This window comes from Hypanus sabinus, chromosome 14 (genome assembly GCF_030144855.1).
Source record: "Hypanus sabinus isolate sHypSab1 chromosome 14, sHypSab1.hap1, whole genome shotgun sequence".
NCBI classification, from domain to species: domain Eukaryota; kingdom Metazoa; phylum Chordata; class Chondrichthyes; order Myliobatiformes; family Dasyatidae; genus Hypanus; species Hypanus sabinus.
Window position 1 is genome coordinate 95,181,516 of NC_082719.1, and position 15,837 is coordinate 95,197,352.

The 15,837-nt window shown below is 40.7% G+C and overlaps 1 protein-coding gene across 1 annotated transcript in view; it reads right to left on the reverse strand.

The window, feature by feature from the left end:
- The window catches only part of znf532 (zinc finger protein 532), a 102,673-nt gene that overhangs the window by 1,590 nt on the left and 85,246 nt on the right, over positions 1 to 15,837 (reverse strand). Inside the window, exons 8-9 of the mRNA XM_059988661.1 lie at positions 8,939 to 9,103; positions 777 to 924 (exon numbers count right to left, since the gene is read on the reverse strand). Coding sequence (XP_059844644.1) covers positions 777 to 924; positions 8,939 to 9,103 — 313 coding nt within the window. The remainder of the gene's footprint in view (positions 1 to 776; positions 925 to 8,938; positions 9,104 to 15,837) is intronic.

Here is a 15,837-nt window from a genome sequence, read left to right on the forward strand (position 1 = left end):
TCTGGGGAATAATACGCAGGGGACTTTCAGAATGTTCCAGATTCACTTTGCAGCAAAGCACCTTTTAACTGCTGTCAAACTTGACCATCCTAATCACATTCTTGGACTGAAGACTAGAGAAAATTTAAAAATTGCAGATACCAGAAATCCGAAATAAGGACAAAAAATGCTGAAAATACTCAGCAGATCAGGCAGTATCCATGGAAATAAAATTAATTTGGAAGAGGTAAACAAAATTACGAAGGGTATAGATAGGGTTAATGCAAGCAGACTTTCTCCACTGGGTTGGGTGAGACTAGAACTAGAGGTCATGGTGAAAGGAGAAATGTTTAAGGGAAACATGGCAGGGGGAGCTTTTTTACTCAGAGTGTACAATGAGCTGCCAACAGAAGTGGTGGGTACTGGTTCGATTTGGATAGGTATATGGATGGGAAGGGAATTGCGAGCTATAGTCCAGGAGCAGGTCAGTGGGGCTAGGCAGACTGGATGGACTGAAGAGCCTGTTTCTGTACCTTAGAGCTCTATGCCTAAAGTTTCAGGCCAAAGACTCTTCATCTTCATCAGAAGTGACAAAGCATAAATTTTCTCTTACAAACCTACACTTTAAAGCTCCCCTCTTGATCCCAAAAATACATGTTTTGCAAGAACAGTTCTCATCGATGAGATCAAAATTAAAATTTGGAAAAGATTACTTCAGAGTCAGGGAGCATAACTTTGGAACCCAAGCTCAGTAAAATAAACCCCCAACCGTTGTCTCCTGTTAAATTAAAACTCACCTTGTTATCTTCTTTCTTTGGAGATTCTTCAATGGCTGCTGACTCTGTCATCTGAGACACATCAGGGTTTTTGATGCCATGCATGAGTCGAATGTGCTTCTCAAGCATGAACCGTTTAGTGAATATACGTTTCGAATCTGGGCAATTCCTGGAAATTGAAAAACAGACATGGCCACATAAGCAAAGTGTCTAGCAGAAGAACTTAATCAATCATCATCTTATCACAAGCAAGTTCAATTTCCCCACAGACAACTGAATATACTTTCCATACTATTTATCAGTATTGGTTATTTTCAGTATTACTTATTTTCTCATTTATATTTTGGTTCTCAATATCCTTTATTTATTTACTTATGTATTTCTGTATTTTCACAATTTGTCTTCTTTTTTGTCAGTCTTTGTCAGTTTTTATTGATTCAATTTATATCTTTGTTCTACTGTGAATGCCTACAAGTAAATAAATCTCAAGGCAGTGTAAGGTGACATATATGTAGTTTGACATTTACTTTGAGCTTCTGGATTTACTATAAGGATGAGGTAGGCGTTTTATAAGAACAGTTAAGATGTATTTCTGGAAAGAGAGGGAGAAGGAAATTTTTGACCAGGGTTTAGGATTATAAGGAGGTAGCCTTTTTCAATGTAACCCTCTTGATTTTCTCTACCTCATGAACTTGATACTTCTAAAATCATATCATTACAACTCTGCCATCATTCACATGACCTCATAGAGAACACAAGAGATTCTGCAGATACTGGAAATCTTGATTAACACACACAAAATGCTGGAGGAACTCAGCACATCAGGCAGCATTTATGCAGGGTAACGAACAGATGATGTTTCCTGATGAAGCATCTAGGCCTGAAATATTGACTGTTCATTTCCCACCATTGATTCTGCCTGACTTGCTGAGTTCCTCCATTTTGTGTGTTGACTTGTAGAAAACCCCTTGTTACTCACCTTCTCCCTGAGAGCTGCATTAAGGACACAGAACATTACAGCACAGTACAGGGCCTTCAGCATCTTCTACACCTCTCAACTTCCTTTGCTCCAAAGAGAAAGCCCTAGCTCACTCAACCTATCTTCAGACATCCCCTCTAGTCCAGGCAGCATCCTGGTAAAGTGGCACGTAACAGATTTTGTCATTCCTCTTAGCCTTCTCTCTCACTCCATCTTAAATTTCTCTAGAATAAATTAATCCCAATCAATGCACTCTACCTATTGACATACTGGTTCTTTTTGCCTCAACAATTCAATACTTATGCTTCCCTTCATTTATTCATTCACAATGCTTCTCCACGGTACGGGTAGTGTAGTGATTAGCACAATGCTTTACAGTTCCAATGATCAGGTTCAATTCCTGCCACTGCCTGTAAGGAGTTTGTACATTCTTCCCATGACTGCATGGGTTCCCTCCAGGTGATGTGGCTTTCTCCCACAATCCAAAGATGTTCTGGTTGGTAGGTTAATTGGTCATCGTAAATTGTCCTGGGTTAAATTGATTAAATTGTGAGATTGCTGTGCAGCGTGGCTCGAGGGGTTAGAAGGCCTACTCTGCACTCTAGCTCAATAAATAAAAAATAAATCCATTTCTCTGGCCTTTCCTTTCCCACCTTGCCCTGCCAGCTTTCAGACTCTGCTCCGTTATTTTGTCACCACTCCAGCATTAACAGAAGTTTGCTTCTCCATCGTACTCTAATATTTCAGTTCACATGTCAAAACGAGTTTATCTTTCTACGCCTGCACTTTCAAAAGTCTATTTCATAGAATATGGAGCACTATAGCACAGTAAAGGCCTTTTGGGCCACTTTGTTGTGCTGACATTTTACATTACTCAAAGATCAATCCAACCCTTCCCTCCCACAGAATCCTCCATTTTCCTTTCATCCTTGTGACTATCTAAGAGTCTCTTAAATACCCCTAATGTATCTGCTTCTACCACTACCTCTGGCAAGGTGTTCCACACACTCCTTATTGCTCTGTATAAAAAGCCTACCTCTAACATCCTCCATATGCGTTCCTCCAATCACGTTAAATTTGTGCCCCGTTGTCTTAGCCATTTCCTCCCTGGGAAAAAGGCACAGGTTGTCCGCTCTATCTATACTTCTTATCTTGTACAACTCTATCAAGTTACTGTCCATCCTCCTTTGCACCAAAGAGAAAAGCCCGAGCTCGTTCAATCTATCCTCATAAGACATGCCCTCTAACCCAGGCAGCGCCCTGGTAAATCTCCTCTGCACCCTCTCTAAAGCTTCCATATGCTTTCGATCACGAGGTGACCAGAGTAAATGCAATAAGTAGGCACACTAGGCAGTCAGATGTTTCTAACCACAAGTCAGTAGTTTTGTGATCACTATTAACGAGATTAAATGTTTGCAGCATGTTGACCTAATAAAGTGTCCACTGAGTGTATGGACACGGACTTGTGCTGCTGTAGCCCACTTACTTTTCGGTTCGACACATTGTACATTCAGAGATGCTCTTCTGCAAACCACTGTTGTAACGTATGGTTATTTGAGTTACTGTCGCCTTCCTGTCAGCTTGAACTAGCCTGTCCATTCTCCTCTGACCTCATTCATTAACAAGGTGTTTTCACCCACAGAACTGCCGCTCACTGGATTTTTTGTTTCCTGCACCATTCTCAGTAAACTCTAGAGACTGCTGTGCATGAAAATCCCAGGAAATCAGCAGTTTCTGAGACACTCGAACCACCCCATCTGGCACCAACAATTATTCCTCGGTCAAAGTCACTTGGATCACATTACTTTACCTTCTGATGTTTGGAGCGAACAACAACTGAACCTTGTGACCATGTGTGCATGCTTTTATACACTGAGTTGCTGTCACGATTGGCTGATTAGATATTTGTATTAAGCAGCAGGTGTAGCGACATTCCTAATAAAGTGGCCACAGAGTATAAAGAACATGAAGTTATAGTGAAAGGCAATGTAATATCTGGAGAAATTATGTTAACCACCCGCCATAATGGCTCCTAAGAGAAAATTGAAAATAGCATTAATGTGTCCATAATGAAATTATCTTTACCTGGAGGCACATTACATTTATTATGCTGAAAGTGTCATCAAATCTGATTAGTGGATCTTCTGTCCATGTCAACACCATTTCCATTTTCTCAGTGCAAAACATTTCTTCACCCAGAGGTGAACAACATTTATTGAAATGATGGTGTCATGAAATCTAATTAGAGCAACTGCTGTCTGTATCAACAAACATCTAGGAGGTTAAAGGGCAGCAATACTTCTGTCCTCCTCATGAAAGTACACTGAGTCTTGATAAGACCACCCCTTTTCCTGAACTTAACTGATAATATGTCACCTGAAGATAATGCCATTTTTAAACTGTGCTGATACTTGATGATGAGAGGCATTGATCGCATGCATAATCAGAGGCTTTTTCCCAGGGCTGAAATGGCTAGCACAAGGGGGCACAGTTTTAAGGTGCTTGGAATTAGGTACAGAGGAGAAGTCAGGGTTAAGTTTTTTTTTATGCAGAGAGTGGTGAGTGTGTGGGGAATGGGCTGCCAGCAACAGTGGTGGAGGCGGATATGATAGGGTCTTTTAAGAGACTCCAGGACAGGTATACATACCTCAGAAAAATAGAGGGCTATGGGTAGGTAACACTAGGTAATTTCTCAGGTAAGGACATGTTGGGCATAGTTTTGTGGGCCGAAGGGCCTGTATTGTACTGTAGGTTTTCTATGTTTCTCTGTGTTTCGTACACTGCACAGCTCAGAGAGTGTAACTGAACCAGAGTAAACAAACTGAGGACAACTCAACTTCTAGTTAAGACTTACGACAACAGGGAAGAGTATGGTTGTGCACTTTAGGAGAAGGAATAAAGGTGTTCTAATTGGGGAGCAAATTCAGAAATCCGAGGTGCAAAGGGACTTAGGAGTCTTCGTGCAGGGTTCTCTAAAGGTTACTTTGCAGGTAGAGTCGGTGGTGAGGAATGCAAATGCAACGTTAGCACTCATTTCGAGAGGACTAGGATATAAAAGTAAGGCTGTAGTGCTGAGATTTTATAAGGCATTGGTCAGACCGCACTTGGGAGTATTCTGAACAGTTCAGGACCCCTTATCTACAAGATGTGCTAGCTTTGGAGAGGGTCTAAAGGATGTTCATAAAAATTATTCAGGGAATGGAAGGGTTAACATATGAGGAAAGCTTGATGGCTCTGGGCCAGTACTCACTGGAGTTTAGAAGAATAAAGAGTATCTCATTAAAAACTATTGAAAGGCCTACATGGAGTGGATGTGATGAGGATGTTCCCTATAGTGGGGGAATCTAGGGGATACAGCCTCAAGATGTAGAGACGTCTCTTTAGAACAGAAATGAGGAGGAAATTCTTGAGCCAGAAGCTGGTGAACCTGTGGACCTCATTGCCAGATGGCAGGTGGCCACGACATTGGGTATATTTAAAGTGTAGGTTGATAAGTTCTTGATTCGTAAAGGTTATGGGAAAAGGCAGAAAAATGGGGTTGAGAGGTATAATAAATTAGCAATGAAGGAATGGTGAAGATTTGATGGGCTGAAAGGCCTAATTCTGCTCCTATGTCTTTTGTTCTTATGGTTTTATAAAAGCCAATTGGATTTGTGCTTTTTTTTAGACGATGCAAAAGAAAGCTAACTTGAGTCAGTCCTACTGTACCAAAATATCATACAGTATTTCAGGAACTTGGCAACACTGAACAGGGAAAGGCAGCTTCTTATGAAGCAAATGAAAAGTCCATGTAACATTGTAACAAAGAACCTCAATAAATGCTGAAACCTTGACAAACAGAAACATGCATTCCTTTGTTGCTGCAAGTGTTGAAATATTTTGATCTCATTAAAGACAGTCAAATGTCAAACATGAGGAAATCTGCAGATGCTGAAAATTCAAGCAACACACACAAAATGCTGGTGGAACACAGCAGGTCAGGCAGCATCTATGGGGATGCTTCGACAGCGCTTCTCCCTATAGATGCTGCCTGACCTGCTGCGTTCCACCAGCATTTTCTGTGTGTTGCTCAAATGTTAAACATGTAGATTTTTGTCTCATAGCATAAATAGTACAAAATAAGTGTAAAAAGTCCAGTGTAAGACCATAAGACATAGAAGCAGAATTAGGCCATTCTGACTACTGAGTCCACTCCTCCATTCAATCATGCCCGAGTTATTTTCTTTCAACCCCATTCTGCCAATAACATCTGATGCCCTGGTTAATCAAAAATCTATCAGCCTCTAACTATACCTAATGACTTGGCTTCCACAACCATCTGGGGCAATGAATTTCACAGATTCATCACCCCTTTGGTTTAATAAATTTTTTGCCATCTTCTTTTAAAGTCAGATTTTTGTACTCTAAGGCTGTATCCTCTGAACCTAGACACACCCACTACTGGAAACATCCTCTGAAAGTCCACTCTATATAGGCTTTCCAATATTCAATAGTTTTCAATGACATCTCCCCTGATTCTTTTAGGCTTTTTCATAATGGCTATTGAATACTCTTTTGAAAAAAAAATGAATTATTTTAAAAATAAAACTCAAAACGAACAGAGACCAGGTGAAGAGTTTTGGCTTTCCCTTCAGAGAACTAACATAGCTTCAGCAGATTGAATGATAATAAGGTAATTGCTCAAGGTAAGGGGGCTGGGACTAATGGATATGGTATAAACGGATCTTAAGGAACAGCAGAAAGTGTAGTGCCATTCAGCACCCCACGGCCTCTCCGCCACTCAGTGAGTGATCTTTCAGTACCCATTTCCTACACCAATCTCATTTCCTGCAAAATGTTAAAATTAGTGCTTGCACTTCACGTGATGTTCAGTATCACATTTTCATGCAGTAGGCTGGTAGAGGTTTCTGGAAAAGACAATCAATAACAGCAAAATTGCCAGTCTTGAAGATAAAGTTGTTATATTCATTTTTCCTGGATATGGGAACAGGAAAAGAAAAAAATAAACATTGATAAAGATCTGAAGGAATGGTGGAATTAGGAGTTAAATGGCATTCTCACATTTCTATGCTGCTGTTCCAGTAAATAATCAATTTACTATCTAGAGTTTGAGAGAAAAAAACCCTGCTTCTTTGGCATTAGGAAAATATTAGATTAGCTTTATTTGTCACATGTACATTGAAACAAACAGTGAAATAAATGCATCATTTTTCATCAACGAACACAGTCTGGGGATGTGCTGAGGGCAGCCCGTAAGTGTGGCCGAGCGTCAACATAGCATACTCACAGCTCACTAACTCTAACAAGTACGTCTTAGGAATGTGGAAGGAAACTGGATCACCCAGAGAAAACCTACGCAGCCACTGGGAGAACATACAAACTCCTTCCAGACACCGGTGCAAATTGCAACACGATCGCTGATCACGCTGTTGTGCTAACTGCTACGCTTCTCAGCCGCACCAAATCAAAACAAATTAGCAGTGTATTAAGTATTTTTAGAAACTGTAAATCCAAAATTTGTGACTTTCAAAATTGTTGCACATGCAGAGAAATAGCAACACCCACAAAGATGTACAGATTTATTAGATACATAGAAAACTGCGCTAACTGATGAGGGTCAATCAATTCTCGATGAACCCAGATCACAGAACTCCTCAGTCCCTATAGGTCAAGACCAGGTATCCAGTGATCCCCAGTCAAGCACTCCACCAGGGATTTCTGTCAAATTCCACATTTCTCTTCTACCATGCTTCCAGTCTAACTGTTCTCAATCGCTCAACATATCCACCTGGGTCTTTCCCTGTTCAATAACCTCATCCTTGCCTGTGTCACATTGGACAAGGTCCTATTTCTGTTCCCGGAGGATGCCCTGGTGCATATGCCAGAGGTACAGGAGCCTTAGCACACCACCAGGTTCAGGAACAGTTATTACCCTTCAACCCATCAGGCTCCTGAACCAGCATGGACATCTTCACTCACCACAACTCTGAATTGATCACTGAACACAACCCGTGGACTCACTTTCAAAGACTCTATAACTCACATTCTCAGTGTTATCGTTGTTGTGTCTGCAAAATTTGTCTTTTTTGGAATTGAATCTTTGAACTTCTGAAATCTCTTCTCAGCTTTAAAAGCACAAACAATTACAATTGTGTTAAAAGATAAAGAAGCAAATACATAAAAATTATGTATTTCAAAGATGAAAGCTTAATGTACACTTATTATCAAAGAATGTATACGTCACCATATACTACCTTAAGATTAATTTTTTTCCAGGTATTCAATGTAGAACAGATAATACAATAGAATCAATGAAAAATTACACGCAAAGACTTCCATCGTCCCCCTTCACCCACAAATTGTAGAACCCGATGCTAAAGCAAGTAAGTAGTAGTAGGCCTCCATTAGTCTCGATAGACCATGGATTTGCACCTTGGAAAGTTTCCAGGGCGCAAGCCTGGGCAAGGTTTTTTTTAAATGGGTTAAGTGCCTTGCTCAAGGACACACACACAGCCTCAGCCAAGGCTCGAACTAGTGACCTTCAGATAACTAGACGAACGCCTTAACCACCTGGCCACACGCCAACTCAAAAGCAAAACTTAGGCAATATAAGGCTTTAAGAATCAGATCTAATGTTTTCGATTGCTTCCGATCAAAGTCAGTGACATTCAATGTGGCATGACATCTCTATTATTGTCATCATTATGTGCTGTGTTGTATGATTATCCACTAAATAACTATCTTCCTTGAATTAATAGCTCCTAAATGGTTCTTTCACATCATCATCATTATGATTCATGTCATATGATGTGGAAGATCATGGGTCTCATGACCATTATTGTTCTTGGTCAATTTTTCTGCAGAAGTGGTTTCCCATTGCCTTCTTCTGGGCAGAGTCTTTACAAGACGACTGACTCCAGACATTATCAACACTCTTCAGAGATTGTCTGCCTGGTGTCATTGGTTGCATAACTAGGACGTGATATGCACCAGCTGCTCATACGGCCATCCACCACTTGCTTCCACAGCTTCATATGACCATTTTTCAGGAGACAAAGCAGGTGTTACACCTTACCCAAGGGTGACCTGCAGGCTAGTGGAGGGAATGAGTGCCTTACACCTCTTTTGGTAGTGATGCATCTCCATCCCACCACCCTTATTACTTTAACACCCCTATTGTAACATGGCATATACGAACACTCACCATTGAGAATGCGATATGCAGTAGCATCTGTTAATACAAATTATAATATTTTGATAAATGTGCACTTGCTGTTTGGCAAACTTACTTTGTTTCAATTCTGTTTCAATCAAAAACTGCCTCAAGATTTTCCTGAACTTATAATTACTTAAGGGTATAATTGTAAAGGGTTAGTTTGATCTTAGAGTAGGTTAATAGGGCAGCACAATACCATGGGCCAAAGGGCCTGTGTTTTTCTAAGTTCCATGTAATGCAGACTCTCCACTGGTGTGGTGGCATTCGCACCAGATTTCGAGGCAAAGTAGTCCCTGGTTCAAATCCTGCTGGTTCCTTGCATTCTCCATCTGTGCTGGGTTGAGCGTCGAGCTAGCAACTTGGCCTCATAAAAAACAAACAAATGCTAAAGAAAAGACAAGGTTGCTACCCCATGCACCACAAGCACAGAGAAGCAACAACACTAATGCAATGCAGAATCAAGTATAACAGCTACAGAGAAAGTGTAGTGCAGGTAAACAACAAACTGTAAGATCATAACAAGGTAGATTGTGAGGTCAAGACTATGTTATCACACCAGGGAATTGAATCTTTCCTTGAGCCTGGTGGTATGTGATTTCTGGTAATGAGACAGGGGAGAAGAGAACACGTCTAGTGTGGGTGGGGTCTCTGATTATGCTGGTTGCTTTACTAAGGCAGCGAGAAGTATAGACAGAGTCCATAAAGGGGAGGCTGGTTCTTGTGACCTGCTGAGCTGTGTCCATGGCTTTGCAGTTTCTTAGCATCATCTGCAGAGCAGTTACCATGCTAAGTCAAAAATGGGATCATTACTAAACCGTCTGCCCCAACTGGATAGAGGTCAATAAACAATCAAAGGGGCGAATTATCTTTGATATCAGCGTGGGGTTATGAAGTAATGGAGGAACACAAGAACTAATCAGAAGGCTCTCGGCTAAGAGCACGGACAATTGGCCTAGGGGAGGGTGAGGGATTTGGAGTTGGATGAGAGGGGCTACTGCTCGTTCATCTCAAGGAGGGGTAGCTGAAAGGAGAGACAATAGGAAAAGAAAATTGATCTTAAGTCAGAGGTGCTGATTAGTCCACTGGGCCCATCAAATCTGCTCTGCTATACAATTAATTATCCCTCTCAGACCCATTCTCCCCATAACCTTTGAAGCCCTTACTAATCAAGAACCTATCAAACCCCACTTTAACTATACACAATAACTTGGCCTCCACAACCATCTGGGGCAATGAATTCCTCATTTTTGTTCTAAAGGGATGTCCTTGTATTCTGAGGTTTTGCCCTGTGGTCCGAGAGTATAGGAAACATACTCTTCGTATCCAATTTATTTAGGCCTTTCAACATTTGATAGATTTCAATGGACCGTCCCCTTAAATTTCAGCAAATACAGGCCCAGAACCATCAAACACTCCTCATACTTTAACCCTTTCATTTCCAGTATCATTCGGGTGAACCTCCTCTGGACCCTATCCAATGCCAGCTCATCTTAGGTGAAAGCTGAAATATGGGTATTTAGATGAGAACGCATACACCCAGCTATTGAGTGGGGTGGAGGGGGCAGGGAGAGAAAGAAATAAGGGGAGTACAGAGAGGTGCAATATAATCAAAGAAAACAACTATCCCCTAGACACATAAGCAGTAGGGATGGGTAACACAATTTGGGATGTGAGGGTCACTCCTGAGCCACAAGATATATCTCTCATACATAGACTGCAGAAGCAAACACCAACAGCATCAGGTCTCGGCCCGAAACGTCAACAGTTTACTCTTTTCCGTAGATGCCGCTTGAGCTGCTGACTTCCTCCAGCATTTTGTGTGTGTTGCTAAGAAATACAGCATCAGTAATACAAGACCATTTGGCCCTCACACCTGCTTTGCTATTCAATAAACTTAATAGTTTGTACCTTTGGACCTGTTTCCTGCACTGACATATCTCTCTCGACTCTCTTAAATATCTAAAATTCTATCTGCATTTGAAGGGAGCGATCCACTCTCCTTCGTCCCTTTGGTAGAAACCGGTAAACAAATTGACAATTTTAATTAAAGATAACATTCTTTTTTTTATAGTCCTGTGAACCAGGAGGCATAAAACGTTAATAAAAAGCATCTGTATAAAAGTTTTTGCAAGCACACCAGAAAATACTTAAGTAACAGACTATAGTCCCACCCGACTGCACATTGCTTAATAAAATAAGGCTATTATATAATATCGCTATGAGCCCTCCAAAAGTCTCCAGTTACAAATATAAAACCGGATTTGTGTTAAAAGATTGCGTGGACTTGTTAATTTTTACTGAAAACATGGCTATGCTTGTGTTGTGAACTTGCTGTCAGTAGGAAAAAAAACTGTAATTGCTCAACTTAGAGAGTAAAGAGATCTTCCCTCAAGTTGTGTTTGGATCTGTCTCCCTTTGGAATTTTATTTCAGATCTAGTTACGTTATGTCTCCAGGACGTTTCCATAATTACATCGGCCTGTATCTTTCCGGTGAATACCAGCAGTTCCAAAGACAGCTGCTAGCAACTCTTGTCATAATTGTCAGTAAGGATCAGGAGTAGTGTGGTGAAGCTGGATTTTGTTGACAGATATCTTTGTATCAAATGTGAATCAGCAATATCAAGTGTAAATGAATAGGAATAACTACACACACACACAATACACAATCTTTCTCTCTCTCTCTCTCACACACACACACACACACACAACCACCACCCCACCCCCAACCTGGAGGAACTCAGCAGGTCAGGCAGCATCTATGGAGGGGAATGAAGTTTTGACCCTTTATCAGGTCTGAAATGTTAAGTCAGTTACTAGTGAAGACAACAAAGTCGATATGTAAGTTACATTCAGGAGGCTCATTTTTGTTGTTTGAATGTTTTTCTGGAATGCCCCTTTCGTATTGTAACATAGTTTTTTAATATATTGCACCAGAAAGCTGCTCAAAACACCAATTTCCAAGATGTATGCTAGTGATAATAAACCCGATTCTGATGCAGTCTGTGCACTAACAGTTTTCACTATACTTTCCATACTTTTACACTAACAGCTCAAACTCGTCTCTTCTTTTAATTAGGCTCACTGCTTTCATTTCTCACTACATCTATTTGCTATCCTGCTTATGGTCGATTTTGGACTCTGTTTTCCTCAGGCAATACTTGCTTACAACGGAATTCCGATAGGACTTCTTTTCATAACTTTTTACTGGCTGCTTGCCAATGAGATGCAAATGCATTGAACATTAGAGAGCACTTATTACCGTCTGACATGGGTTTGATAAAAATGATGGTAGTGATCTAAAAATAGATAGAGCAATTGTATTTAAGTAATTGGTATGTCACCAAAGACACTTGCAAATTTCTACAGCTGCACCATGGAGAGCATTCTAACTGGCTGCATCACTATCTGGTACGCAGGGGCTACTGCACAGGATTGGAAAAAAAACTGCAAAAGAGTTGTAAATTCAGTCAGTTCCATCATGGGCATTGACCTCCCCAGCATCCAGATCATCTTCAAAAAGGCAGCATCATCATTACGGGACCCGCATCACCTAGGACATGCCCTCTTCTCATTGCTACCATCAGGCAGGAGATACAGGAGGTACAGAGGGCATACACTCAACGTTTTAGGGACAGCTTCCTCCCTTCTGATTTCTGAATGGATAATGAACCCATGAACACTTCCTCAGTAATTTTTTCCCTTTTTTGTACTACTTATTAAAATATATATACATATTCTTATTATAATTCAGTTTTTATTATAATGTATTGCAATGTACTGCCACAGAACAAATTTCACAACATATGCCAGTGATATTAAACTTGATTCCAATAACCCATTATAATCTAAAGCAGGTTATGAGAAGAGTATTAATTATTTATGGATAATTGAACTCAATTACTTCATTTCTCTCAGATCAATACATCAATTAGCGACAACAAAGAAACAAAAGGACACAAAGCAAAATGTGAGTATATGGTACCTGTGTAATTGGAGAATCCCTCAGTAAATTATTAAAATGTGCATACTTGCTTGAATTTGAACTCGGTCCCAAATAATAGGCATTGTACATATTCAGATAGCAGGTCCTACAAGTTGAACCCTGCAGTCATTATAGATAGCTTAAGTAAGATAACAATTTTAGATTAACTCCCACTAACAGTGCAATGCGAAAGACAAGTCCTGGAAATTTGACAAAGATCCCTGTCCATTCCAAAGTAAGTTCAATGTATTAATGACTCATCTATGAAAAAAGTAGTATGAGATGAACTATACAATATTTAAGGAAGATAGACACTGCCTGTCCCTGAGTGACCACATTAACAGCTTCTTGAACATATATTCAATGCCGCTTTATTAGGTAGAGGTGTGGAACCTGATGTGATCTTCTGCTGCTGCAGCCCATTCATTTCAAGGTTCAATGTGCTATGCATTTAGAGATGCTCATCTGCACACCACAGCTGTAACACGCGGTCATATGAGTTACTGTCACCTTCCTGTCAGCTTGAATCAGTCTAGCTATTCTCCTCTGACCCCTCTCCTTAACGATGTGTTTTTACCCACAGAACTGCAGCTTAGTGACTGTTTTTCTCTCTGTAAACTCTAGAGACTGTTGTGCATGAAAATCCCAGGAGATCAGCAACTTCTGAGATACTCTAACTAGTCTATCTGACACCAACAATCACTCTACAAAGTCACTAAGATCACATTTCTTCTCCAATCTGATGTTCAGCCTGAACAACAATTGAACCTCTTGACCATGCCTCTATGCTTAATGCATTGAGTTGCTGCCACATAATGGCTGATTAGGTATTTACATGAACAAGCAAGTACACAGGTACATCTAGTAAAACATCCCCGAGTGTATCTATTGATAAATCATCACAATTACATCAGTGGGCACTAGTTTCTGCTAAGCCACATCCAGGAGTTATTGGCAAATTCCAAACTAAATATAGTTTTCCTAATATGATCAAATATCTCTGAAAAAACGTATTGTTAATCAACTTCAAACACAACCTGGTAAACGCTCATATTCCACATCAGTTGTTGTACTATGCCAGATTTATTGATGCTTTCTACCCAATCCTCCCTGATTCAGGAGCTGATCTCAACCACATCAATTAAACTCCATTCTTTGATCAATTCCACAACCAGAAGCAGCGCAAGGGGCTAGAAATTCACCCCCAACTACAGTACTGTGCAAAAATCTTATATACATAGCTAAGGTGCTAAAGGCCACTGCACAGTACTATATTGGTCAATGTGGTGCAGAGAGCGAGTTTGTAAATCTGGCGGGAGCAAAAGATATTAGGAATGGTGAGGGTGTGGGACAAATGGCAGAGACAGAATGCCAGGAGTGGAGGGGGTGGCATGGGTACAGATTCACCCCGTCCTGAGACACCAGGCAAGGTTATTTGATCCCAAACAATTGGTTTATTGATCATTGGGTAGGTTGAATTAATTTGACTGGGGGATGGGAAACGGAGTGATAGTTCTGAAGATGAGGTAGTTGCTTTACAAACAGAAGCAAAGTGTGGTGAGGCTCCTAGCAAGGAGAGGCTGGTGATAGGGCAAAATTACAGTCAACAGAATGAGTTGCCTCATAAAAGCTGGACAAAGTCAAAATGGTGAATACAGGAATGAAGATGTTGTATTTGAATGTAGCTCACTATACGGAATAAGGTAGATGAACATGTAGCATAGTTGTAGATTGGCATGTATGATGTTGTAGGCATCACTGAATCATGGCTGAAAGAAGATTATGTGCAGGATTCCCTAAAGGTTAATTGCAGGTTGAGTCTGCGGTGAGGAAGGCAAATGTGTTATTAGCATTCATTTCAAGAGCACTAGAATATATTGTAAATTCCAGTATATAAGCCGAGAATTTGACCCTAAATTTTGATCCTAAAATTAGGGGGTCAGCTTATACAGAGGGTGCCAACTTTGGAAAAGCGAATACACGGAAGACAGATCGTATTTATTGGCTGTTTTTGAGTCAAATTCATTCCACTGGCGACGCATTAATTCCTTGAATGGTTTGTTTAAATTCACATCTAGTGGTCGGAGCACGGACATCGAACCACCGGGGATGACTGCAATGTCCGTATTTTCAGCTTTCAATGCTGCTTTTGTCTCACCTGACAAGCATGCTTGAAAATGTCCCAGACAAGTAGCAACTTTTCTTTTCTGAAACCTTCGGGACATCGACGTCACACCTCTTTAACCTACTTCAAACAACCCGCTTCGTCCATCCAGCAGTGTTCTTGAACATAAACAATACCCTGCAGGAATTTTCTGAGCAATCTTTGTTTTTTTGTCTCAACACAAGATCACGTTTATTCATAAATTGGGTGCACCAACTTCACGTAGCTTTGAAATTTTCGCTGACCTCACGGTGTTTCTCGTCCCATTTCAACACTTGAATTCGAATCATTTCTCTGGTAACAATGTATCTGCACGATCATTGGTGATTCACTTTTTCTTTCAGTTCTGGCCACTGGTATGTTTTCCCGTGATTTGCACATCTCGTCTTTGACATTTCCCTCAGTGTGTCCTCTACCTTTCTCCACTCTACTTGTTTCTTGTTTACACTAAACTTCCTAGCAGCTGCAGAATTATTCGTTCCTTTACCAAAATCAACAACCTTCAGCTTGAAGCCAGCATCATATCGCATTCATTTTAATCTTTTGTACATGGTGGTCACAAACTCATGTCATGGAAAAACCTAGTTTGAAATGGGGTCCAGAATAGACCCTATGAACAGTGGAGGGAGGGAGGGGGAGAGTGGGAGAGGGGGAGAGAGAGAGGGAGGGGGAGAGAGAGAGAGAGAGAGAGAGAGGGAGGGGGGGAGAGAGAGAGAGAGGGAGGGAGAGAGAGAGAGGGG